General features: G+C 39.6%; 2 protein-coding genes across 2 annotated transcripts in view; one reads left to right on the top strand and one right to left on the bottom strand.

Moving 5' to 3' along the window:
• CENPF (centromere protein F) overlaps window positions 1-11,579 on the bottom strand; it is a 35,591-nt gene extending 24,012 nt beyond the window's left edge. Inside the window, exons 1-7 of the mRNA XM_039698056.1 lie at window positions 11,516-11,579; window positions 10,818-11,020; window positions 9,262-9,458; window positions 7,838-7,953; window positions 6,726-6,817; window positions 4,136-4,400; window positions 2,381-2,583 (exon numbers count right to left, since the gene is read on the bottom strand). Coding sequence (XP_039553990.1) covers window positions 2,381-2,583; window positions 4,136-4,400; window positions 6,726-6,817; window positions 7,838-7,953; window positions 9,262-9,458; window positions 10,818-10,979 — 1,035 coding nt within the window. The 5' untranslated portion in view covers window positions 10,980-11,020; window positions 11,516-11,579. The remainder of the gene's footprint in view (window positions 1-2,380; window positions 2,584-4,135; window positions 4,401-6,725; window positions 6,818-7,837; window positions 7,954-9,261; window positions 9,459-10,817; window positions 11,021-11,515) is intronic.
• Window positions 11,580-23,898: 12,319 nt separating this feature from the next.
• The window catches only part of PTPN14 (protein tyrosine phosphatase non-receptor type 14), a 110,202-nt gene continuing 106,863 nt past the window's right edge, over window positions 23,899-27,237 (top strand). The window contains exon 1 of the mRNA XM_039697730.1: window positions 23,899-24,279. The gene's annotated coding sequence lies outside the window, so the exon portion shown is untranslated. The remainder of the gene's footprint in view (window positions 24,280-27,237) is intronic.

Here is a 27,237-nt window from a genome sequence, read left to right as displayed (position 1 = left end):
ATATATAACACATCTTCATATATTGAGATAATAAGAAAATCAATGTTTTTGACAGTCTGCAGAAAGATGCTACATCTGGCAGAAAGAACAGATTGTATTTTCAGTACCTCAGGTTGCTACCAACTAAAGAACGACTGCTAACTGCTAAGCAGCTACATGTTTAGACTAAAAATAAATGGCTATTTCACCAAATTTCAGAGTGATTCAGCAAGTTGATTTGGACAGAAAAAAGAAGCAACTATCTTAGTTTATAATAACAACAGTATTTTTTACTTTTAAACATTAAAAAAAAATCAGCAAGCTATGTCTAGGTTCACCTCCACATTAACTTGTTACTTAACTCAGTTGATTATATTAATACTAGGTCACCCAAGAGAGTGATGCATCATTCACCTAAGTTCCTGAACAAAAAAATGTAAATTTTATTCCAGACCAAAGCTGTTAATGCAATATATATACTTCATTTTCCCCAGAGAGTAACAAAAAATGGCAAAGCTGTTTATTGAGTTAATGAAATGGTAGAAATAAGAAAATAAGAAGTGGGTAGTTGCATTGGGATGTCAGGTATTAGGCAGAGACTGCAGGGATTGTGAACTTCCTAAGATCACATGGAAAGGTGATTGCAGAAAGGCTGCAGATCTCACAAGGAGTGAAAATACTTGAAAACACAGAAGTCCTGGGCTTGAGGTCTGGGAATAGTACCAGTGACAGAGAAGTGTACAAGGGAGGTTGCCAGGATTAAATCCAGGCTACGAGGCACAAACTAAAATCTAAAATCTCAATACAGTTCTATTTTCAAAGTCCAGGGTGGGCAGGTGGGCAGAGATCCAATTCCAGTGCAAGAAAGAAGAAACAAAACAGAAAGAGTCACCTTCAGATGGCAGGACCAAAGGAACCTTCTGGGGCAAGATGCACTGCACCTTAAGGATGGGCTGCACATCAATTCCGATGGTGGCAAGTCCCACTTCTCCTTGTCCTACCCCAGGCATGTTTCTAGATGCACAACCTTGGGTTGGATGCACCTCCCCGTGGGCTGCTTTTAATCTCCTTTGATTCTTTAGTAAAAGAACTCCACTCTCTTATATCCATAAAAAATTAACAAGGGAAAATTAAATTCCTAACCTTTAGGAAGTTGAATCAAGTCATTTTTGGAACCAAATAAATTAAAATTAAGTCCTTTTCAGAGAAATTGAGCTGACAGACTGGGTCAGATATGTCTTCCCACAAAACCACCATGATGACAGTGCCTTTATGAAGTCAAGAGACCATGTCAGGGGTTTGATTTTCCCTTACACAGCCAAGACTTCCCATAAACTCGTTCCTCACAGAATTATCAACAGGCAAATGTTGCCGTCTCTCTGAGAAGGCAGAGTGATCAAGGTTTATATGCAAAGGTTTATTTTTTAAGGGCCAATACAGGAGTTGTGAGAAATGTTAGCTCACCAATATACTTAAGTAGCATGCAGAAACTTGCTGACAAACAACGGATAATTATTCTACCCACAGAAGACACACACAGAAACATCTTTTTCCCTATGCTGTAAATGAATCACTAGTAGAGGAAAAAAAATTAAAAGATAGATGAAAATATGAAGATTCGAGGAATTATGACATCTGTGCACTAATTTCAAATATGTTAAGTGTGGTGAAAAGGGACTTCAGGAAGGTAATGCAACTTGATTAATCAAGGAAAATACTTACATGTTACCTTCTGCAGTTTAAATTACTTTAAGCACTGGATTCTCCTTTTGCATATGATAACGAGGAAAAAATCTGAAGAATTTCAGATTTTTATGTGTACTTACTTACATACACTCTGTAAATTGTTGGCTAAGCAAGTATACTACTCTCTTGGTTTTTACTATGGATTCAAACTCCCTAGGATTAGGCTGTGAAATTCCATATGTTCTTAATCTTGCATTGCATTTTCACTTAGACATTATTTAAAACAAGAAAGTTACAATACAAGGACTATGCCCCCACAACATCCTGTAGTATAAGGAACAAATTCTGATTTTCAGCCAAAGATGCGACAGTCTTTTCCAGGTCAAAACTTGCCACCAGATGTCATTGTTGCTCTATGCAACTTGATCAGTAACTATTTTTCAGAATTTGAGTCAATCTTACCAGAGTATGAAAATTATTTCTTCAGGTGGTGTAAGAACCTTCCTGAAAATGGGCAACTGCTTACATGTATTAATATTTTTACATATAATATGTATTAAACTAGTATAGACTTCTCAAAAGTGGATCCTCAGTAAACTCTCAAGAAACTCAGGCTGAGAACCTTGGTTTTTACTAAATGGCTGAAAACTTGCACATAGGAATCCTGACAAAGAATTGGAAGGACCGTTAGATGATGTGTGAGACAACATTTTACCTGCATGGTAGCTTGATCAAGTTGTGTACTCGTTTGAGTCAGTTTATCTCTGGTTTTATTCAAAATTTTATCCTTCTCCGTTAATTCCAACTTCAATCTGTCCAGCTCCAGTTCAATCTCTTGATGTTTATTCATATGGGACCTCTTCAGTTTTTCTTGAGCTTGCAATTGCTGTTCTAGGTCTTTAATAATGGAATTTAGTTCTGAATTTAAAAAACAGTAAAGATTAAGGATACTTTCTGCTTTGGAAGATACCTCTTCCAACACACTTCCACTTCCTATTTAAAATGTTTGATAACAACCCAGTTTCCTGGCACAGGCAGACACCCTGTGAAATTTTCAGCACGTTGAAACAAGTTTTAGCTGTCTTCTACTATGACAACAAAGAAAACTATCAAGACTGAAAGACAGTTGACTGTAAATCAATAATTCCTACCTCACGAGAAAGAACACAGAAACGAGAGCTCAGGAACAAGTGCTGCAAAGGCAAAGACAATTTGTTCCTCTGCTGGCTTATTTTTGTTTGGTTTTGTTACTTTTTTAAACATGCAGAAACATGTCACTTGAAATAACTATTATATATTTTTAATGAGTATATCCACTACAAGCATTTCCTTAGCGCAACTGTGCCTCCAAAAGACTTTTCAACTATTTCCTAACTGTAAATGTCCCATTTCATACTTCAATCTTTTTTCTGTCTCAAAACTGCATACATATAAAACTAAACAAAATAATATTCTCACAGTGTATCACTTAGAATTTATCTTCCAAAAGCCACAACACACTAGAAACACAATTCACAGTAGAAAACATAAGTCAGATACAGGAAGCATTATCCAGAATTAATATAATCTGGTTTGGGGGGGGGCAGTTTGTGGGATTTTTTGTGGTGGTGGTGGTTTTGGGATTTTTTTGTTGGGGTTTTGTTGTTTTTCTTTTTCTCGCTTAAAAAAGTCCTGTCTTCCTGATTCTGAATTTGTAAGGCTTCCAAGCTGAAAAAGCCACCAAAATTGAAACTGTGTATGAGGTACTTGAATGAAGAGTTTGGAGAGTTCCACTTGTAAAACAGTGGAAAAGCTGTCTAAAGAGTACAAGTAGCAGGCTCAAGTGAATACTCAACAAATCCACAACAAACCAGCTATTTCCTTTCTTACAATTATCAGGTGTATCAGAAACGATTATTTCTTCATGTAAGTATGTGCAATACAAGACCATATCTTGGGTTTTGATTGAACTTCATTTTGTGCTCCTAGTAGCATCCATCATGGACCAATTCAGTTATGCACTAAGCATGTTCAAGCATCAAATTTTTAAGACATTGTTGCTCAGTCAAAAAGTATCAATAGTATAGAAAAATAAGGAAACAATACAATTGGATTTAACAGTGAGATGCAATGAAATTCTGAAGAGCTTTTTTAGCTGTTTTAAGAAGATTGTTCCAGGATCAATGGGATTAATGGAAAAATGCATTTTTTTCTTTTAGATGACGTCCCCTACTCAGTCCAAAAATACAAACTGTTCCCTTCTAATTCTTATACCCCTTATGTAAAAGATACCACAGCTTGTAGGTAATCTCTGTGTAAGGCTGAAAATACAACACCAGTCAACAGGGCCAGCTGGCAAAAGCAACAGCAAGTATCTTTCTCTCTTCCTTGCTAAAGCACTAATTTCAATAGCCTGCTTCTATCTGCACACCAGCTTTCATGAAACCATACAGGAGACTGCCTCTGGGTCTTAAAGAAAAGCATCAAATACCTTGGTTCTGTGCTCTTAGCTGGATCATGAGGGAGGAATTAGAATTCTCAGCAAAGCTGCTGTCAAACTTATTCTTCTCTGATAGAACACTTGAATTTATTTCTTTATCCCATGGAGAGGATGCTGCAGCACTTCCCCTTGCAGGTGTTTCTGGGTTTCTAGAAGGTGTCTTTTCCTGCTGCCATGAAAACACAGATGAGGAAGCCTGATGCCGAGCAATCTCTCTGTGACTCAAAGAGCTTTGAGGATGAGGCTGGTTTATCTTCTGTGTCCAAAAAAAGAAAAGTATGTACCTTTATATAGTTCCTTATCCAACATAAAACAAAATAACATATTTAACATTAATAGCTAATAGGTCATCATCATTCCACATAGTTATAACATCGCAGCACCCACCAGTACAAAGCCCTGATACATGTAATTATTTTTGATGCCATGCAAATTAAACAACTTCAGCCCAAGAATCCAAGCATAGCTGCTACTTATAAATACAAACCGGGATACCAAAAGAATTTTGACCTATGTGTCTTTATAAGTAAGATACATAAATTTTTGTCTTTTAAAGAGGAGTTTTTAAACTCCACCATTTTTTAAAATCAAAGCCTACATTTTTGCAAGCAAGTAAAGACTGGTAAGCTGTTAAAAAAAAAATAGAGGAGTCTAGATTAACATATCTGATATTTGACCAACATTTAGTTCTACTGGAGAACCACAGATAAATTCAAAACACATTTAATAAAAACTTATAAACAGAGTATTCCAAAATTGCTATAATAAAATCTGCCAGGTACAAATTTTCAATATTTCCCCAACAGAAAAATTAAACAGAGGAAAAAAATTAGACTTTTTTTCCTCCTTCTTAAGTGAACAAAACCCCAAACAAACAAAACCTGAAAGAGTAAAGCCCCTATTGCTTTTTTTTTTAACTGGACTTTGAAATACAGCTCATTTGAATTACTTTTTCTTAAACTAAATCCCTAAACCATGTAATATCCAGAGTGACTTCTCAGTCAAACCATGCTGTTATCTAGGAACAGCTGCACCAAGACCAAAAACCTATATTACATTGCCCAGAATGCTGTGTCCAATCCTGTAAAATAACTTGTTAACAAAGAGGAAAAGAAAACTAGTTATGCATGCAGTAATCATTTCCCCTATATGCCATTTAAATTTATATTTTCTGAGACAAAAATTTGAATCCAGAACTAGCCACAATGACAAACAAATGCTTCCTGTAATCATAGACTTGAAGTCTGAATGTATCAGGTATTCCTTTTCCAAATTATGTTTTCCTGATGTATTATTTCACTACTCTTTTTTAAGCTGAATTTTACTCACCATCTTAATTATTGCAAGTGTTACAAAATACTGTGTGGTCTTCACTGTATTCTTCAACTCTTTTTCAGAGCACTGATCAATATGCTGAATAGCACAGTTTTCTTTATTAAGCCCTTTCAGGCTTCTCTGTTGACATTCCCCAGTAAAAATGGACCATTTTTTGCCGCTCTGTACTCTTTTCCTTGAAATTTGCAAGAACTCCCCTTAGCCAATATTTTCCCTTTCATCAGTGTACATCCAAAAACATTACACTGAGTTGCACTGGACTTACACATTTTCTGATCTGCTCTTAAAAGAAAAACCCTAAAAGGTCTGAAATATGAGGCATGATTTGCCTTTCTCAGCAAATGGTTGACCTTTTCTCCATACACCTACACACGCTTCAATAAAGGGATCATGTCATGTTTCTAAATAATTTGCCCAGGACAAAATGTTGGCCTGACTAAACTGCATTTCCAAGAAGCAGCATTGGAAGTGTTTTTCTCTAATGTCATCATCCTTGTCTCCTTCCAGTGTCAAGAGAAGAATAAGGCAACATTGTACATCACAGTGATTAAACAGACCCACACTGCAGTGCCCTATCAATTAATGGGAAAATATTCTCTGTGTCTGGTGATTTTTTTAAAATTACTATTCATTTTATCAATCAAATTTAAGACTACTTCTGATTTCCAATTTGAGGCTGTGCCACAGATTCAACTCCAACAAAAAAAAGGCTCTGATATGGAAGTTTTTAAACCTTTACATAGTAAGTACCAAAGATAAAATTATTTCACATTTTCTACAATGGCTTTTTCCTTGAGGGCTTTCACATCTTATTCATCTTGTTCTCAGATATTAGCTAATACTGTTCCTCCTTCATATATGTTTGAAAGATTTATGGGTTTCTATTTTCTAGGTGTGAATTATTACTCACAATATTTTTCAAGGCTATTTTATTATCATATAGCATTTAACTTGGCATAACCGACACTGTTTTATCCTTGCTTGCAGAAGACTCCTAGTTTGTGAAGGATATGATTTCATTTTTAATGTCCTCCTTTCCTTTGCTAGACAAAGAGGGTGGCTTTTCTGAATTCTCCAAGATTTCTTCTGAATGGCAGTACACACATATTAATTCTCTCTCCTCTTCTTTTGAAATTATATTTTATGTGAGGTATAATATTTTTCACTAGTTTCCATTTAGTTTTCCAAGTTCACTCGGTGGCTACCTTCTTAGATATCACACAAACCATTCCTAAGAGATACTCACCTTAAGCTGGATGGTTCTCAGTTGTAACTCTAGCTCTTTATTTTCCTGTACTTTTTTCTTGTATTTTTCTTCCAGTTCTTCAAACTTAGCATCTACAAAGACATTATGAATATCTGCCTTAGTCCAGTTTTTCACCCAGTCCAGCCAGGTTTTCTTATCCGTTCCAACTTGAAATTCTAGGATTCAATTATCTTAATGAATTTAAGAGTCTAGCATTCAAAGGAAAATATCTCCCCAGGAATACAATTTTAAATAAAGTTAGGTAAACTTCAATCTTTTAATAATTTAACCATTGAAATCTTATCTGTCTTTCAGGAGTGCCATGCTTAGTGGAAGGCTTGACATTGCCACTAACTGCACCCCTTTACAGATATGCATAAAGAAAGTAAAAGGAACAAGAGTAAGAGATTAGCTCAGATTTCCCTCTGGAGTAAGACTGAGGTGCCAAACTCACAGAACATTTGTTCATAGCACTGAAAGAAGTAACTCATATAACATTGAACACAAAGTTTTTCAGCACAAAGAGCATAAGGGTACCGGACCACAGAAGTCTCCACTTAAGGAAACTTTGTGTCATTTTTCCAGTTCATTCAAATACTTTAAATATTTTTGATGTCACTAATTTGAAGATAGAAGTGATGCTTTGAAATGGATACATAGCATGAATTGTGTAGATTATCATGCACAATAACAGTCTATGCAAAAAAAAAAAACCCAAACCTTTCTAAATAAATACCACATTTAATTTTTGACTGCATTTTACAGTTAAAGTACCTGTGGTACAGAGAGAAATTTGCTCCCCACAACAGGAAGGGAAGAGCAGACACCAGGAACAGGCATTCAAAAGATTGCTGCAGTCTACTGAAGGATATTTTATTACTATTCCATGTCCATCAATGGAGTATTGAAAAAAATTAATATTTGTGATGTGTTCAATCCGTACTAATAATTTTAGAAATTGAAACCTAGGGTGCTACAAATTAGATGCTTTCATAGTAACTTACATAAGAGGGGCTAGGCAACACAGTACAAGTGTAGTGTTTAAAACACTCAACCTTCTAAGAAAACTGACAGTCAACTATCCGTGCTGGATGAAGAAAAGGATCATTTACCATTATTACTTGGAGCTGGTGTTAAAGGAGCAGTAAAACTTTTCTGTGGAGTGCCACTGAATGATACATCTCCTGCAGTCAATGTTTGCTGACTTCTCTCAAGCTCACATTTGCATCTGTTTAGGAAAGAAGCAGCAGCATAAGTGAATAATGGAAACGAAAAAGTTAATTATCTATTTTTAAGAGCCTGACATACACTAACAAGTCATATGATTCTAAGGACTTAGTTTAACGATCAAGACACATCCACTTTTAGGCAGTGCAACATAAAAATATAAATGATATCTTTTATTTAGAGCTTCAACATAGTTAATCAATTACACAGGAGTCACAACTAAAAAAAATCAAACGCCAAGTTTAAGAAAATCTGTTAGAACTCCTTGAGTCTTACTGTGTGAAGCTGTAGTTCAGCTAAACACACCCAAACAACTGTAAGCACTGAGAATATCAAACTCTTCAAGTGAGCATCTTTACAGCAGGAAACACAACTTTTAGTTGTTATGTTCTGATACTGCACACTTGCAGAAAACCATGCATACTTCATCAAAATACAAAGGAATACTCTCCAGTCGACAGTGTATTTTTCATGTGTTTCATTTACATCACTACCCAAAACACCACAGCAGATTGAGGAAATTTTGCCACAGCAGATTGAGGAAATTTTGCACGTTTGGTTTCATTGGATGCTCTGGTGTCTTCACATAACATAACATAGTTCAGAGGCCATACAGTAACTACTGTCCTGCTCAGTGAACACTGGTTGATAAGATGTTAGTGCCAGGCTGTAGCCCACTACATCAGTGACTCCACATTTGCCGTTTTTGTTTTCCCTCTCTTTCACAGCTCAGTGCCAAAAACTCCTCTTCAAGAGAACCATCAGTTGGGATGAAATGGCAAATGATCATGCACCAAAGAAAAGGCAGGCAAATAAACATCACAAACAATGGCCAAGAATGAGCTACATGCAGTAACTGATATTTTGTAATGAACAGTTATGTAAAATAATATAATGGGAAGGGGGAACTCAGCAAACCAGACTTGATTTTGGGAATAGATAAATGGAACACACATCCTTGGCTCACAATCTCTTTGTCCCAACATTTGACAGCAGATACAGAGAACATCAGTGAGGTTCTACCAATCTTGTTGAATTTCACTAAATTCTTCACTGATGGATCTCAGCAACTCCTTACACAAAGATGGTATTTCTACATGCCAATAAATTGTGTTGCATTATTTGTCACAGCAGTCAAATACCTCAACTCTCTTTAGTTTTCACAAAAATCAAAGAGAAAAAAAGAAAAATTGAAAGAGCAACACAGCTTCCTCTTTATTTGCTTCTATTAGGACATGTGTGAGGCATGAGGAAAAAAATTATGAAAAAAACATTGTAAATATGTTAGAGACATACAGCAAGTCCTCACCTTTTCAGTTCTTGTTCTAGCCTTTCAATATCCTTCTTGCAGGAATTCAGCTGACCTGACTGAATGTTGACCTGAGATTCTTTTACTTGAAGATCATGCGAAATTTTCTGCTTTGCTTTCTCAAGATTATCACACAATTCCATCAAGCTCTGGTTTTCTCTTTTTAGTATTGCAGATTCATTTTTTTCACTTTCGACCTAGTTGGAATACAGAGACATTTTTAAAACTACCAGCTCCTCTCTATACTTCAGTGCATTTATTATTTTAGTAACACAAAGTTCAGATGTTTGTGGTGGGCTCAGCACAATGCTGTTACTTTCTTCCTAACACTTCGACATCCTGACAACTCTAAAAACCTCAAATGTACACATAGTTTAAATATTCCTGGGTGTGAACAAAACCCACGTGTCCCAAAATTCAATTCAGTGACATTAACAGTTCCTATTTATTGATGAGAGATGAGCTCTTCAAAAGAATTAATCAACCCCTAAATACTCATAATCATCATTAGTCCACATTCTTCACTGATCATCTCACTTCCCTTTCCAGCCTGTTTTTAGCAGCCAGAAGACATTGGCTTGCTCCGCAAATGGTGCGCAATAATTATTAAAGGTCACAGCTTTGAAGATGGAGACTGGCAAGAAAGATGTCCTTCTCCTCCCTGGAGGCACATCCAAAGGGCATCATCTTTGGCACAGCGTTGTTCTTTTGACTGACAGTTGTATTACCTGCTGCTTCTGAGAGTTTTAAAGCACCCTTTCTTTTTGTCTGGGGACCACAGCAGTCCCTTGGAATGATTGAAACAATTTCCTGAAAACTCATGAGAAGAAACTCGTAAGAAAACTGCTAGGCTTAAGGTTTTCTAGAAAGTTGTAGCAATCTAAATGGAATAACAAGCAACCTTTGTAAATTGTCTCTGAACTGCAGTCAAAGATTACAAAGCAAAATTTAACCAAATGAGTCAATGCTGACCTGAAGCATGGCAGGACCCTGACCAATCAGGTCTTTGGTCCCCTGGTTACAGGGCTGACAGGGTAGAGTTAGACAAGGTGTAAAACTACAGCCCTCAACTAAAAGGAACACCAAATCCTAACCCCTCAGTATCTACAAAGAAAAAACTGAGAAATAACATAAACTAAGATTATAGGTATCTGTAGTCAAGGTGAAATAGGAAGCGGCTGCCAACTGTGCAGCTCTGGTATATAAAATAGGCCCAGTCCTTATAATGGATTTTAACGAGTATAACAAAAAAATGCTTATTTTCCTAATCATTAAGAGCTATAGAAAAACCTCAAAGTACACATAAATAACTAGAAAAAGACAATCATGCCAAACAGATAGGAAGCAGGAATTATATTAGCAACCAAAAAGAACTAAACGGAGGGAAGAACATGATGATTATTAAGTAAGATGAAGATAAACAGTTCATAATTCTGTACTACCTTTCCCTTCAGTCAGGGAGAAGAAGCAAAGCACTAACCCATTCCCTAACAACAACTACCAGCAAATAAACTGTTATAACAGTGTTTGGCATGAAGAACGGCATTCTGGGTTACCTTCTGCTTCTGTTTCTGCAACGCTGCCTCCAAAGTCTCTAGCTGGTATTGTCTTTGCTGACGCTCCTTTTTAAGCTTATCCACTTGACTTTCCAGCTCGTGGATCTTCTGCAGGACTCTGGGGGAGAGGCCCTCTTTCCATTCCTCCACAGCCCAGCTCATACTGTCCAGATTCTTGTTTCACATAAAACAGAGTATTACGCCTGAAACACAAAGACAACTGCAATGAGACCTTCCAAGAGGTGAAGTAAGCGTCCTTTTTAAAGAAATTGCATCTTTTAAGCTCAGAAACTATTAGAATACAGTATTCCACGACCTTACAGGCTTCCTGAGCAAAACACCAAGCAGCACCTTAAAACATTAGGTCCTATTTTGACACACATGTATGCAATTAAGAGCAGATCATAAAACCTCGCTCTATCGAATCCGGCAACAACGGGGTTTATTTACATTTACATTTTTACATGTTTATTTACATTTGACAGCTCTGCCTCAGGTGGCGTCTCCTTGCCAAAACACATGGCTCCGTAGGAAGCCTCAGCAACGCTCCTTTATTTAATTTTCAAAGCAACGCGGCTGAGCTCGGCTTATCACAGAGTACCTAAAACTAGAGACCAACGAGAGGCGGAGAGAGCCCTCACAGAGCAGGGCGGCTACCTGCCACCGTCAGCCCCGCGCCCGACCGCTCACTCACTCACTGTTAAGCGCCGAGAGGAGCCCGGCGACAGCGACTCGAGCCCGGCGACCGCTGCCACCGCTGCCACAGCTGCCGACGCAGCCCGGTGCCCGCAGAGCCCGGTGCCCGCAGAGCCCGGTGCCCTCACGGCCGGCCGCGCTCCCGCCGCCACTCAAACCCGGCGCCGCCGCCCCGCGGCCGTTTGTGCCCGCCCCCGCCATGCCGCGGCCCTGCGCGCCGATTGGCCCGCTCACCACGCCGCTTGCCACGCGGCCGCGGTTCCGCCGCCAATGGGAGCGCAGCGCGGCGTCGCCCGCGCTCCTGAGTGGCTGGTTCGGAAGCGTTCAAACTCCATTGGAGACGGCGGCGCAGGCGCGGGGCGGCCCCGAGGCCGCTGCCCTCAGCTGGGCGGGGCGGTGCCCGCAGCTGGCGGGTGAGGGTGGGCAAAGGCGCGGGGATGGAAGCCGCAGTGGTGGGTTGTGGTGGCGGTGTCGCATCTTTATCCAAACCCACTTTCCCACCCCCAAAGGGGACCTGAGTTTTGAGAAAAAGAACGACAGTGCGCTGTCCCGGTCGTGGCCCATTCGCTGGGAAAGATCAACGGCAGCATCCCGAAGTGCTTTCGTATTCAGTTCTGCTCCCGGGGCTTGGGGTTCGTTTTTTCTTTAGTTTTTTTTTTTTTTTTGAGGCGAAGGGAGGCAATTTAGCCCAATGTTTCACGTTTTCTACCCAGAAATACAAATTCAATCAAAAATAGTTTGTAAGTATGGTCTAACACAGAGCATAGAATGGACATGGCAAAGTGAAGGCTGAAGGATTCTAAGGCTCCTGTGAACTTCCCTGGGTACCCGTGACTGGTTTTTCAAACCCTCTGGTTTTCCCTTCCCTACCCCCTCGACCTCCTCTCTGAGGGGAGTTTGGGATTTGAAGCACAATGTTCCTTTCCGTCAGATTCCGTGACTTGTGATTCTATGCTCTGATTGTCATTTTGCCTATTTGAATGTTCTGCCTCTCGTAATCATTCTGAGAATATTTACCCAAGCACTGTTCTTTTAATCATATTTAGGAAATCGAGTTAAACAAATCTTCCGTGAGAAATTAAACAGCTCACAATTCAGCTGTTTAACTGCTGATTATAAATAAACACGGCACAACAAACTCACCAGCACATTATTTAAAAATTTCCAAACTGTCTCTTGAACAAAACAAGCCATTGCAGTGATGGAACTGATCCATCATAAATACCTCTTCATAAATAATGATTTTAAAAAACCCAAACAACCAGACAGGCTAGAAATTTCCATGGTGAACTTTATGTAGATGTTCCTGGGGGAACAGTGAAGAACAGCAGTGGAGCAGGAACTACTTTAAAAGATTGGAAAACCCTCACACACTGCCAAATAATTAATGAAATAAGTACTGCCAAATAATTATTGAAAGCTGAGAACCAGTCTGAACTGAAGGGGATCCTCTGCGTGGAGGACAAGGGGCAAATGTTCTGTAAGAATAAAATACTTACTATATGCTACTTTCAGTAAGTGTTTCCCATTGGACAGTAAAAAATGCTACTTAATCAATTGTAGAAGTTGAGGAGTTTTCATTTTCTACAGATGATATTACAGTGGGACTACTGATGGACATTGGGTTCTATAATTAGTTCATCATGATTAATCCCTCAGGGAGAACTTCAGTGAAACAGCTTCACCTTCCATGACTGGTGGCCCATTTTTCAGAACGGAACAAATGAATAGAGACAGCCTCCAGCATTCTTACAAGACATGAAAAATCAGCTGGGGTGTGCAGAGCTTTTAAGATGCAGTCTGATTAATATCTGCAAATGAATAGAGACAGCCTCCAGCATTCTTACAAGACATGAAAAATGAAAAATCAGCTGGTGTGTGCAGAGCTTTTAAGATGCAGTCTCATTAATATCTAGATAACTGAAGCTAAAGGAAGGGAACCTGACCACTGTTGTTAACTTAAATAAGAGAAAATGCTTCTTCTGAAGCTTATTTCTAAGAATAGTCATGTTTGTACTCGGTTAATGATTTACAAATTAATTCTTTCCTATTTAAAAACCTTTATGCAACTATTGCAGGAATTAACTAATTGTCATGAAAGATAAAAAGTCTTGTAAAGAGTACAGAAACTTGCTTTTTCTTTTGCCACATCAATTTATTCTGCACAATACCTTTGTGTCAACACATTAATTACCAGAAATAAATATAAGAATAAAAATATTAGTAATTGTAAGATTGAATTATGAGATACAAAAATAAGATTAAATACTCTGAAAAAATAATAACAAGTTATAAAGGATGTTAATAGTAACCATCAGTTTGTATAACACTTGTAATTATTTTCATTATTCTCTACCAGCTAGAATTCTAGAAGTCTTTCTAAGAGGCTCTCAAAATCCTCTGTGTTTGAGTTCCTCATGATTTTGAACAAAGACTACCTCAACTCTTGTAAAATAGCTTTTCTCTGTCTTTGAAATTCCATTCAGTTTTTGCCAAATGCCAAGCATCGCCATTTATGTTTTCTCACCTGAATTCTTTACTGCAATTTCTCCTAAGGGGCCAGAACAGTAAGTAGAATACAAAAGCCACTAAAGCTTAAATTTGTATTCCTATAGTTTATGGAGCATAAACTATAGGTTTTGCTCCATCAGAGCACATGATAGAACAAAACCAGAAGGGAAAGAAAAGAAGTTCTGATGAGAAAATCTCCCCCTGCTTGGATACAACAAGAAGCAGAAACCAGACCAAGCTTTTCCTCCATATTCTTCTCAGTATTCTTCCTTGCCAGACTCAGAATGGATCAGGAAAGGCCAAATTCATGTAAGTGTATATATAAATACATATGCATATCCAAGAGTACTTGAGGAGCTGGATCAATCCTGTTCACCCAGGGAAAGAGATAAATGGGCTGGGTACTGTCTGATGGGGTTCCACCTTCCCAGCTTCCCTGCGGAGGCACCAGAGGCAGACATTCTGCCAGGCTGGGTGTGAAAGAGAAGATGGATCATTTTCCTTAGCCTCACCCAAACCCCACCCTGTACTAAGTGATGCCTTTTGACTCTGGAAAACAAAATTTCCCATCTCTGCCAATGCAGGAAAGTAACTGAGAAGATGGGGCAGTTTAGGTGTCAGAACTGCAGCTGCACAGGTAAGTCTGCCCTAATAGAGCCCAGGGAGCAAATGTTGTAAAATACAATGTTTGGTTGTTTGTACACCCTTAGATTCCCTATTCTTCGCGTGGTTTTTCATAGAACACAGAGCTTGATTGGTGAACAGAATGAATGTTAAGGTGGATGCCATTGGGATGCATAGAAAACCTTACGCCTTTGATTTCTCAACTGCCTTTTGCTCTTAAAAAAAATTGAAGTGGCCTGCACAATCTTTTTTCACAGATATTAACAAAATCAGGGACCACAGCATATCACAAATTGTAACTCTGTTCCCAATAGAAATGGAGGTGTTTCTCTAGTGAGTATTACAGTATTTTTATGTACCAATTGAAACTGTCACTGAAGTGCTAATGCCTATACCTGTGCTAGGGTCAATTGGACGAATGTATTGGTGGATCAAATACACTTGCTCTATTGTTTGGGATCACATTGGCTAGTACAGCCTACTAAAGAGCAGTGGGGAGGTTTCCTAGTACTGAGAAGGTGACTGAGGTTACCTGGCTTGTCTAAGGTGACACAGTGAATCACATGCAGGTGCTGGATAGGGACCCACAGCTGCAAGTCCTGGCAGTTTAAAACTCCTCCAGGCAATGTTGCCACACTGCCAACCAATGTTCCCCACCTTGCCATTGTTCCTTTGTGGCAACTTTGGTGCTGATCTGAATTGCCAGGTGAGAAGGTTAAACAGGTAAGGTGTATTATGTTAAGCAAAGACCTTTCTGGTAACGTCAGCTTGTACACCTATACATTGGGCTGCAAACTGCTGCATTGTCGGGTCACATAAACGCCTGTTCCAGCTCAGCAGCTGGAGCAGGGGTATGCAGGAGAGAGTGAAGAGGGCTGTGGGGACACCAGTTCAAATGAGTTAAAACATCATGTAACAAGACCCTAAGTCCCTGTGCTCTAATCTGTAACACCTATCTATCACAAAAAAATCTTTACACAATAAATGAATTCTTGGGTTTTATAGCCAGTGTGTTTTACAGGGATAAAACTATCTTACAGCTCCTGCTTTCAATTAAGTCCCTGATATATTTAGGACAATTATTGTGAATAATTTTTATTACAGAAAAGTATTCTCTGACCTTTACATGCAGTGTAGTATTATTGTGATTTTTTAGTAATCTGCAAACTTCTGCATAAGTGTTAACCACTGGATTTAAAGCTGCTAAGAAGTTACAAAAGATAGACCCACTACAACAAAAAATAGTAAATTATTTAACCCTACACAGCATTGAAAACAAGGGTGCTTGTTAGTTGATGTTAGTAAATATTAGTTTTGAATGTACACGTTGATTGTTTAACACTTGTTAGTATATTGGGAGAGTGGAGGAAGAAAGCAAACTTCTAAAATGAAATGGGTTTTTTGTAAGTGAACATATACCCTCCTACGTGAAGATGGGTTTGCATCTCCGGGTAACTATAACAAGGCAACTATAGTTGCTTTGTAACTATAGCAATAGTTACAGTAGTGAAAAGGTATTCATGGGTTTTTTTTCTTGTTCTAAAAACATTATTTTCAAATTCTATGAATACTGCCATTAGCATAATGCTTAAAGGGCTGATGTACAGTCAAGAAAATTATAAATAATTACAGCAATTACATTATGATCTGACACATCAAGTCCATATTGTTGAGGGTTTCAAATTACCAGTCACTAAACTGTAAATAAGATTGGAACTTTTTTTTCTTTCATGATGATTTCCCTCTCTTTATAGTTCTGTCGACAACCAGAAATTACAATACCAAAGATATGTTTCACGCTACGTATGTTAACACAAAACTACATTCATTATAGTATCAAACACTGTTATATCTTATGGACAATGAGTTATAAAATTTCAAAGGACATTTAGTGAGATGGGAACATGTATCCTTTGTGGTCCAATCTTCCCTAACTTTCATGGATCTATAGCTTACATCTCTTTTGCCCCCATTTTTTGTAAAAACTGTATGCTTAACCACACACAAGTACATCTACTGTGAATATCATCCTCTTCTAACCAGAGAGGAAAGCAGTTAAGAGAGAAGTGTACTACATACAAACTAAAAGACATGTACTTTTTTTTTATATCCACCTCTGACTCCTGCCTCCTTTTCTACCACCTTTTTAAAATGGGGAATTTAGAAAATGCCAGCTGGTAAGTTAGGTTACTTCTGTTTCTTGTCTTGTTCTTTACCTCCCTAAAGTTTGTTTTTTCCTTGGCTTACATTCAATAATTTTCTCCCTCTATCACCTTTAACTACTTTATTAACTTTTCTTTTTCACTACTTTTTAATTTCCCTTTTCCTCAAAGGCCATCTCTCCCAGTGGTACCTGGCCACGATATCTGCATGATTGCCTTCACAAGTCTGAGTTTTGCTTATTTTGTTGGCTTCTCTGTTTTAGGTTCTTGATAATTTATCATGGCTGCTTTTGCAATGTTTAATCTTCAGTTTGAGCATCCCTTTCCTATGAACTACCAAAATTAAAGTCTTGAGCTCATACTTTGTTTCTCCTTTGTTATGATCTGGGATGCACATAAGAATTCAACTTTTATTGCTTTCTAATCACTGGCCCAAATTTCAGCTTTTTGTCATGGAAGTTGATTTGTGTTTCTGTTATTTTTTGAACATCCACATTGCCCAGGAAAGATACAAATCCATACCCTTTGGAGACATCAGTTCTGTCAGTAATTACTTTCACCTCACAATACACAGTATTGTATAATTTAAAGAAACTCCAATTTTCTGCTTCATTCACCCTTAAATAAATTCTACCAACCAAGACTGTGTTTGGCATGATTTTTCCTTCTGGTAAAACTTGACCCTGACTGACTGTTGACAAATGGGTGTTACCTTATGAAGTACTTGCACAGTGGGTCTCTGCATTTGCACACATCATTCACAGAAGCTGAAGTTGTGCCCACACACTAAAAAAAATTAATGAGGCTTCTAAAACAAAAACAATATAGACTTTTCTGAAAAAAACCCAAACCAAACCTGCAGACAGGGGTTTGGGGAGGGGGGGGGGAGGGGGAGGTTTAGGGGTTTTTTCCCCAGAAGTGGATAAAGGCAGCTGTGTACAAACTTCTGCCTCATGGGTTGTGTACAATGGATCTCATCTGGATTTACATGGGACTGCTTTCTATTTGAATCCATATAGGTTATCTTGAGCCCAGGTAATTCTCTCAGGTACTGGATACTCTTCTCCATGGTGTTCCACCTGCTTGGGTACTAGACACTAGACCATCCTGGAAAGAATACCTCTCTCTCACGCTTGACAGGAGTCACCAGAACACTAAAGGACATGTTCAGCACACTGAATTCTTTCATATATCAGACAGCTTATCTGCCAGCATCTCCTGTTCAGCTTCCAATTTCTTGCTCAGTGCAAGACTTAGATAAGCCGTTCCACTCATCATTATCGCTGTTAAAAGGTTAAGTCTTTACCTCATTTCAGCGCTGCTGACTGCTTGCCATCTGCCTTAACCTGGCCACTGACAGAGGGCTTTAGGTCCACAGTGTGTCTGCAGCCTGAAACCCAAGACCTAAGCTGAAATATTAGTCTTCCAACAACCAAGAATTCATTGGGAGGAAATTCCACTGTTATTTACTATACACATATATTTGTTATATGTATGTACATGTAAGTTTTATGCATGTACTTATCTGAGAATCTATATACTTGATTTGTATTGTGTTCACTTACCGCTCAAACAATTTATTAGACAGCGAGATAATTAAGAACATCTCTTACACCATCCATGACAAAGTAATCAAATCACTTACTAGCCTCTACCTATCTTAATGTTGTCTCTAAAATCTTCCAGTGTTTCTCTTTGAAAACTTTGATTATTTAAGACAAAAGTACACTTCCTTATCCTACCCTCACCATAACCACCCCAACATTAGTTCTACTATTGAAATTTCAGTCACCCAACTAATTGTAGTAGGAAACCCACCTCAAACAGCCATAGTTTATGAGCCACTAATTGAAATGATCCAACAGACTGAGTATGGAAGAAGGAAACAACTGCTCTCTACATCTTAATGACTTTGGTTATTGTTTTATCTCCCCACCTCTTCCAAGTCTAAATGTCAACAGTTTTATTGATATTCCTATACTATTTTTGTATTAATCCTTTCCAGAAATTTTTTAATGTATTTCAGGTCTTTCCAGAGCATCTAGCTTATCATGCAAATACAGTCAGCATAGAAAATATTTATATATACACCTCTCAGCATCCCAGACTGCTCTAACTTAGAGCAAGTTCCCTGTTTGTTTTGACCAAAAGTGAGATTAAGAATCAGGTTTTTTTAGAAACAATATACAGATTCCAAAAAGCTGAGACACATCTAGCTGAGGTTTCATTCTTTTACAGTACACTTCAGAAACAATTTCAGAAAACTTTAAAATCTGGAGTTTCAGAGTGCTCTCATATCCAATCATGGTCTCAGACCCATTTCACAGAGATAAGCAAATATTAATGGCTCAATTCAAGTGACACAGGTTTGTGACAGTCCAAAACCCACATTTTAGATTATGACATTAGCTCTTTGCTTTCTCAAGAAACCATTTATCTCTGAGTGGTGACAAAGTACTTTCAATGGGGTGCCCACAGTCAGACACATAAATCCACACTGAGATGCATGAAGATGATCAGAAGTGGGCAGCCACTAAAGCATCTACAACTCAGTGGTGTATACTGACTTCAAGGCAAGCTGAAAAACTAAGCTCTGCTAAAAGCTAGTAATTTATTTTGGTTGGGTTGGGTTGTTTTTTGGGGTTTTTTTTGGTTTTTTTTTGTTTTGTTTTGGGTTTGGGTTTTTTTGTTGTTGTTGTTTTTTTTTTTTTTTTTTTTTTTTAAGAGGCCACTGTTTTCAGAAATTTGCAGACCTAATACCATGCTAAATGGTAGGTTCAAAAATATCCAAATTGTTAATCCATGAAAACTGTAAAAATGTTATTCATTCTGTCATTGGACAGCAGTAACAGTTGCATAGTAAGCTACATTCATCATCCCAAACCCCTTTGGAGTACTGGCAACCATGGAATCAAAAGTTCATTACTTATTATTTATTCACAAATACTAAAAAGTTTTTTTGTTTTACTGCTATCACTGGAGACCTGAAAAGAGACACGGGTATTAAACAAGTCCTCAGGCAGAATACAACCCTAAGGAAACTAGAATATTCAACACAGTGTAGTTTATTTGCACAGATAATCAACCAAGACTTTTTCTGGACTACAAGACTGGGTGCTGGCTTAGTTGTGATAAGCCACAGAGTATTATAACATGTTAGCTCATGCTTGGTGGCAACAGGTTTGTTTTCCAAGGTTGTGTAATCCAAATTCCTTTTCTAAGAGATGACTTTGAGAAGCACTATTAGATGGAGTAATTAATGAGAGCACTGAATACTAGAGAAGTTGTTTTTATTTTTTTTGTGGTGAGCTTCAAACATGTAAAGTATCAGTTTATAAAGATCTAATATGATTTTAGGAATGGCAATTTCTGCTAGTGCTCTAAGTTTCTGCTTACATTACAATCAGGTCAGTGTATCTAGCTGTAGCACATGACAGATTTTAGGAACACAGTTAAGGTCACATTTACGATACAAATAGGGAATGTGTTGCAACTGCATTCTTTGATTTGATTGTAATGTAGATGACTGTAAAGCTAATTAAACATCATCTACTGTTCACAGGAGAAACTACCAGCTGTTGCTTAAGCACATTTTAAAGACAGTTTTGCATGAAACAGGTTATGGCACGGTTTCACCAACCAAAAGGACTAAGATTTTTCCATGTTATAACAAGATTCTTTAACACACTCAAAATATGTTTAATACAGGTTTTTCTATCAAGGTGCTAAGCCTCTTCAAAATTCCTTGCACATAACAAAAGTCTCCTATATTTTGGCATAGATAAAGTCAGTTTTCCTCTGCTGATAGTTAACCATTTGGTAAAGCTGAACGGTGTTGGGCTTTATTTTTATGAGGGTTTGAGAAAATATTCAGGCCTACTAAATCCAAAATTTGGGTAAAAAAAAATTAAATAATGTCTAGCTCCTAAACATTGCTTTCATCTGGAAATCAAACAAGCACCTTCTTAAGATCACTATCATTATCTCAGTTTTCAGACAAGAAAACAGGCACAGGGATGCGCTGCTACATGCCCAACATCAGCCAAAAAACTGGTAGCTAAGGTAACTGAGGTACAGTCCTATGTCAGTGAGTTATTTCACATTTGTTGAGATGTTTCTATTTGTATGCTATTTAGATATTTACTCTATTTTGTAATGCACTTAATACAATAATCCTGGTGTACAAGGATTCTGTGTAAAAATTTAATTATACCAGAGCAGAAGGAATATTCTTGAGATAGAATCCATAAATCATTACAACAAGTCAAGGAAATCTCTAAATATAATTTAGAGGTGCCATGTTTTCAGGTAAAAAAAATTGCTGTAAAATTCCCTAGGAGCATAGAAAGATAGTACCTAATCCAGCTCACATATGACTGGTACAAGACTAACCATCAAAGTTTACTGGACAAATTTGAACCAGCACAGGCGTCTGGAAACAAATAATTTATATCTTGCAATCTTTGTAATTTGTAAAAATTTTTTTTTACCTTGAATTCTTGAAATAGTTTAAGTAACACCTAAGCTAGTTTTAGTCTTTTATTAAATCACTCCCCAACTAGCAGATAAAAACAGTTAGTTTTAATCCCAAATTTATATACTCCTGACTCCTCTTGAGGAACAAAGATAGACGTAAAGATTGCAGGTTTTAATAGTCCTAGAAAACTGTAGTAGTACCAACACAGCAGATTTGCATATGGAAACCTCTTTGCAGGAACTGGCTATAATGTCTAGGAAGTTTGGTGTTTTAAAGCACCTACTGCTACAATGTCTGAAAGTTTAATACAGATATCAATCACTGCATTAAGTAATTTCATGAAAAATAATGATCATCACAATTCCCAGTTTCAGGAGCTTCTCTTGGTTGGGTAAATTTGCAATTCATTTTAATTTGCAGAGTTTGTTGAACTGACGTTGCTCTTGCTGAGAAGCAGTATGATTTTATTTATTCTAGTTAATTTTATTTCTTCTAGGGGACCCGATCCTGTGTGTAACCAATAGGTCAAATCTCCCCGCCAAAATAGTCCCATCCTTCAGCGTGTCAGTGATTATTGCAACATTGTTTCTTTTGTAGTTAAGCTCCCTAAATAAGTTTATTTCAAATGCTGAGAGGCCTGAGAAAGTGAAAGTGACCAGCTGCAAACCAGGAATCCGACTAAAGGCTTTAGGGAGCCAGCTCAACACGTTGAGGCACAGATACAAAAGTCAGTATTTACTGGATTAAGAACAGCATCCTTACACCTGGCCCATCATGGGGAGGACAAGACAGCAACCAAACAAGTTAAATCCCAGTTTTGATGTGTACTACCCTCTTTTGTAAGTAAGGCAATCCCTTTTCTGTACCAGTTCAGAGCACAGCAGCTCCATGAACCGTTTTATCATCTCCTTCTGACACCGGATATTTCTTCCAGATTGTTACACTAAGCTCTCATATCTACTCAGGGTCAAGTACAATTCAAGTTTAAATCTTAAATGGTGTCACTTCTTAGTGCTCCAGTGTAGCTGTATGTAAAATGGGGATAATTACTTACTTCATTAAGGTGTGGTGCTTGTAAAATGCTTGAGAGTCTCAGATGAAAAGAAGTGCTTGCAAAATGTAATTATAATATTATTATGCCAGAGGTAAAGCATAGACTTGTGATTCCATGTACAGTGTTTAAATACTATTACTTATCTATCAAAATCAAGAATCTGTGCTATTTCTCCTTCTCTCAGCTCCTGATCCACTTACCACTAATAATCTGAGTAATCCTGACTCCAGTGAATCTGCTCACTTACTCCTTCAGTAAAGTGTACAAGAAACAAACAGTTACAGGAACTCCAAAATACTATCAATTCTGATTATCAATATTTTTAGTATCTTCCTCTGTTGCAAGAGTCCTTAACTTTCTCAAAGTGTCACAGTTGTTTTAAAGGAATACCTGCCTTTGACATTTCTGTAGATGCCTATTGGTACCAGAGGTATTTGTACACACTTTCTAGAATGTGGATTATTTTTGGAAGGTGGATAGTTTTAAATAAGTGTAGTTTTTCAGGCAAAAATAATTTTGCAAATTGCCCATTAGCCCTGATGCACAACAACATCTACACATAATTTCTAATATTCACATTGCTCTTAAAACTACATATATTCAACACTGTTGGTAGCCTCAGTCCCTGATGCACAACAACATCTACACATAATTTCTAATATTCACATTGCTCTTAAGACTACTTGTGATATATTCAACACTGTTGGTAGCCTCAGCCTTCCTGATAGTATTCCAACAGTGTGATGTGTTCCCTGCTCCTTTTGTCATTTACACCAGGCATCAGATGGGCTTTCCCACATCTGCCAAGTCCTGGGCATTTTGTGTAATTACAAACCACCATGTTTTAGGCCAACTTCAGGTTTTCTCCTGCTGGCTTTCCAGCAAAGCACAGAGGCATGAGGGTGGCATCCTGAGTGTTTTCCCATCACGGGTATTTCACCCTCTGTGCAGCTGGAGAGCAGGGGTAACCACACTTCTACAAGTGAGGGTCACACAGCAAGCAGGAGACCGAAAGGGCTGAGATGGGAAGAGCAGAAGCAAACACAGGGAGGAATGGAGAGAAACGATGCTGTTGCTCAAGGCTGCATGAGATACACGGGGAGTTAAGGAAGGGCAGAGAAGTGGTTACAGAGAAGCAGGGCGGCACCCTGCCTTCGTACGGCAGGGCTGGAAGAAGGATCCCAGGAGCTTCCAGGCCCACGCGTGCAGAGCCTGTCTCAGCTCCCTGCCCAAGTCTGTCTGGGGGTTCTCCCGCAGCTGCCGCGGGCCGGGCCGGGCCGGGCCGGGCCGACACGTGCGTGGAGGGCCGGGCAGGAGCCGGCACCCGCACCTGGCAGCTCTGCCCTCCGCGGGAGAGCCGCCGCCGGCACCCGCCCGGATTGGCAGGAGCCTGCGCCCTCCTCTTCCTCCCTCCTTTTCCCTCCTCCGCGGGGTGGGTTTCAACCCTCCTCCGCCTTCCTTGGGGAAAGGGTAAGAGTTTAAAAAGAAAAAAAAAAAAAAAGAAAGAAAGAAGGAGAAAGAGAAAAGAAATCCCAAGTCGCGTCCCCGACGTCTCCAGGCCCCGCGGCCGCAGCGGCCGCCCCACATTCCTGGCATTCCTGGGCCGTGACTCCCCGCGCCGCCCCAGCCCCAGCCCGGCCCCGGCCCCGCCGCCTCCAGCTCGCCCGCCCGCCGGCCCCGCTCGCCCCGCGGGACACCAGTCTCCTCCCTCCCGCCCTGCCTCCCTCCTTCCCGCACCCCGCGGCCGGCAGCAGGAGCTAAGGGCGCCCGGCCCTCCGCGCCGCCACCGGCGGCCGCAGCGCCCTGCCGGCCGCCCCGCCGAAGTTCCCGCGGTGGCCGGGCCGGGGCGGCGGGAGCCGCTCTCCCTGCGCAGCGCCGGGAGAGACCGCCGCCTCCCGCGGGTGCGCACAAAGCCGGAGCCGCCGCGCTGCCCAGCAGGTAAGGAGCCGCCGCCGAGTTCGCTCGAGTTCGGGCGCGTCCCCGCGCAGACTTTGAAACAGCCCGAGCGGTGCCTCGCACTCGGAGCGTGCGGTCGGCAGCGTTTGCATGGGCTCGCTGTGCGCGGCAGCGGGCTAGCACCGCTCCGCCGGGTGTCCAGCGCTGTCTGGGAACCACCAACAGAGCCATGCTTGGGGTACAAATGCCAGTCGGTGACCTGCGATAAGCGAGCCTTGGACGGTCTGTTCAGCCCGTGAATTTAATCTGTTAGACATTCAGATAACACGACATTTGTCTAGTCAAGAGGTATTTGTAAATAGCGAGGATCGACTATTTACAGGGCTCCGTGCTGGGCTGCCTCTATTTACATCGCGGCATGCCCGTGTCTGCTTTCCCCTCCGCCCGGGGCTTTACCTTGCTCTTTGTTAGTTACAGTCAAGCCTAAACTGGCCGTCTTCGGTAAGTCTGTAACTCTGCCGAATGCTGCAGCGAAGATCGCAGCGAGGCAGGAAGAGTGACATCTGCTCTTGTTTCTGGTGTGGCAAAGTCGATGAATTGTTAAGATCTCAAACCAGTTCACTTTATTGGGGTGTATTTGGGACGAGTGTTACATAATGTATGTGTGGTATGTGGATATGATGTGTGCTGGAGCTTTCCTATCGAGTATGTTTTATTTCTCTGATTTGCATGAAATAATCATATGTCCATTATAAGCAACTCTTTTGTTGTTTGTAACTTTAACGAGGTGGGAACAGTGACCCGTAAAAGGCTCAGATTCAATGTGTTGTTGCCCAAGAAGTTTTCTGGGATTTTTGGCACGTAGCCTGAAACCACAGAAAAAATGCTTTTACCAGAAGCCAGTTCTTTTTTCTTTAAACTCTATGCAGATAGTTGCTACAGGCTTTGGTTATTCCAAAAACACTGTTACATGCTGCAGTTCTTCAGAGTTTGGAAAAATATTCATATAAAATGGCTTCCCCCCCCCCACCCCCAAATCACAAGTCATCACTTGCCAACTTCCATATTATGAGAGGAGGTAGCTCTTTTTGAGGACAGATGTGAGTGGTGGCAGTCCCAGCAGGGACTATGTTCTCGTTATCCAGCTGAGAATGTCCCATCAAATATGAGTGACAAAATACAGATTAAACAGCTTTTGCTCTTGGCCTCTGGGGGTTTTGTTGCTGACATCTAGTAGTTGTTACATGGTATAAAATAGAGCGTGTGTTGACATTATAGTAATGCCAATAAGCTTTAGGACCTGTTCTGTTACTGGCACTACTTGAACTCTTTCTGGTATCTTTGGAAAGTTGTGCCAGAGTTGCTTACAGACAGAGGGCACTTGTGTATATCTCACGGGTCGTGATACAAAACTTGGGAGCTTTGCAAATTTATGGGCTGAAGCACAGCCCATCAGCTAAAAGATAGTCCCTAAAATCTGTGGCAGAGCTTGTAGGCCGTCAGTTCTGCATTTGTGTGTGAGAAGCTGTATGAAGTACGTCTGCCTTGATGCATCCTCAAGGAATCCAGTGGTGCATACCAGGGCCAGAGCTGGGCTGATCTCTGTACTGAGCAATATGAGCTTTTGTATGTACATTATATTTAGAGTTTTACACGTGCCTTTTAAATGTTTCTGTAATAGTAGCAGAAGTAGCTTTGGTGCAGTGTTGTTCATGATGTTAATTAGCAACCGGTGTTAGTACTAATGACTGACTTTTCTCCTGGTCATTCTTGTCCAGCAGAAGCCCATGAGTCAGTTATTGTAACTTAGGTATGGAATGGCTTTTTATGAAATGCATCTGCTCTTGTGCACTTAGCAAATTGCTTTGGCCAACAGTGGCTCCTCAAATCATGGAGAAAGTATTCTACTTAGACTTGTGTGCATAGTTCTGATAACTCTATGGCTTCCTTTTTCTATGTTTATGGACTGAGCTAATCTGCTGCTCTTCATTCTGTTTCTCATCATATGCAGTGAGGCTGTGTTTTATTAATTGTTACTTAAGTAGCTCATTTTAATATGGTTTTACATTTAGCATAGGTATATGCAGTAAGAAAAGCGTACTTGAACTCCCTCCACCTCCTCAGCTGGAAGCAAATCCTCTGTTGCAAGAGTTTGTCAGCTGAGGGGGAAATGCATAAACTGCTGTAGTGTACAACAGGTACAAAGTTTTCAGCAGGCAGTGCTGCTCAGCAGCATTTATGTCCTAGTCCTGCAAAGATTCACCCCTGAGTTTCAATTTACCTTGCCTTTCAAATGCCTTTGAAACCATGCGATTTCTTTTATATATGTAATAATAAATGTGTATACAAGTCTTTGCAGGAGCCAGGCTACAATACTTAGTATGCAGTATATTTGTGCGTGTGTATCTAGCTCAGTTGTAAGAAGATTTCAGTAAAGGCCTAATTTTTATGCTGAGCAGATGCCACAGAAGTTTGTTTTTTTTTTTATGTCTAAGTCCACTGTGAAGTACAGCATACCTTCTCCTGTTATGCTTTGTGGAGTTCCATTGGAACAAATCCTGGTCTTTGAAAATAAAGCAGTACTATGTAGATTTTCCTCCTGTGAGGAAGGAGTATGGTACAAGATTGTGCACAAGATTCTCTGAAGTTTTCTGTGAAAAAGTCAGGTTCCTTTTTTAAAATCTACTGGTTTTCTTTTCAGATACTTCATGAAAACTGCTGTCTCCACCTATGAAATTGTTAAAAATATATGTTAAAAAGCAACAATTAAAGAGTAATTCCTAAAGGAATGGAGGTAAACTGGAGCTGAAGCCCATGTTTGTGGTAAAGATACAATTTTGGTTTCATTGTCTAACCCCTATCCTCCTGTGCCTGGTGCAGGGGACCTTAAAATTCAGTGAGCTGGTGCAGCTTCCTTTGGTAGTGCTGGATTCAATCCATGTCCAGAGCAAGTGTAGCATGTCCCATGGGGTGCCTTTGCTCTCCTTAAAGCCTTTTGGT

Source organism: Passer montanus, unplaced genomic scaffold (assembly GCF_014805655.1).
Source record: "Passer montanus isolate IOZ18808 unplaced genomic scaffold, ASM1480565v1 scaffold12, whole genome shotgun sequence".
NCBI classification, from domain to species: domain Eukaryota; kingdom Metazoa; phylum Chordata; class Aves; order Passeriformes; family Passeridae; genus Passer; species Passer montanus.
The sequence above is the reverse complement of the archived record's forward strand: the minus strand, read 5'-3'. Positions and strand labels throughout refer to the sequence as shown.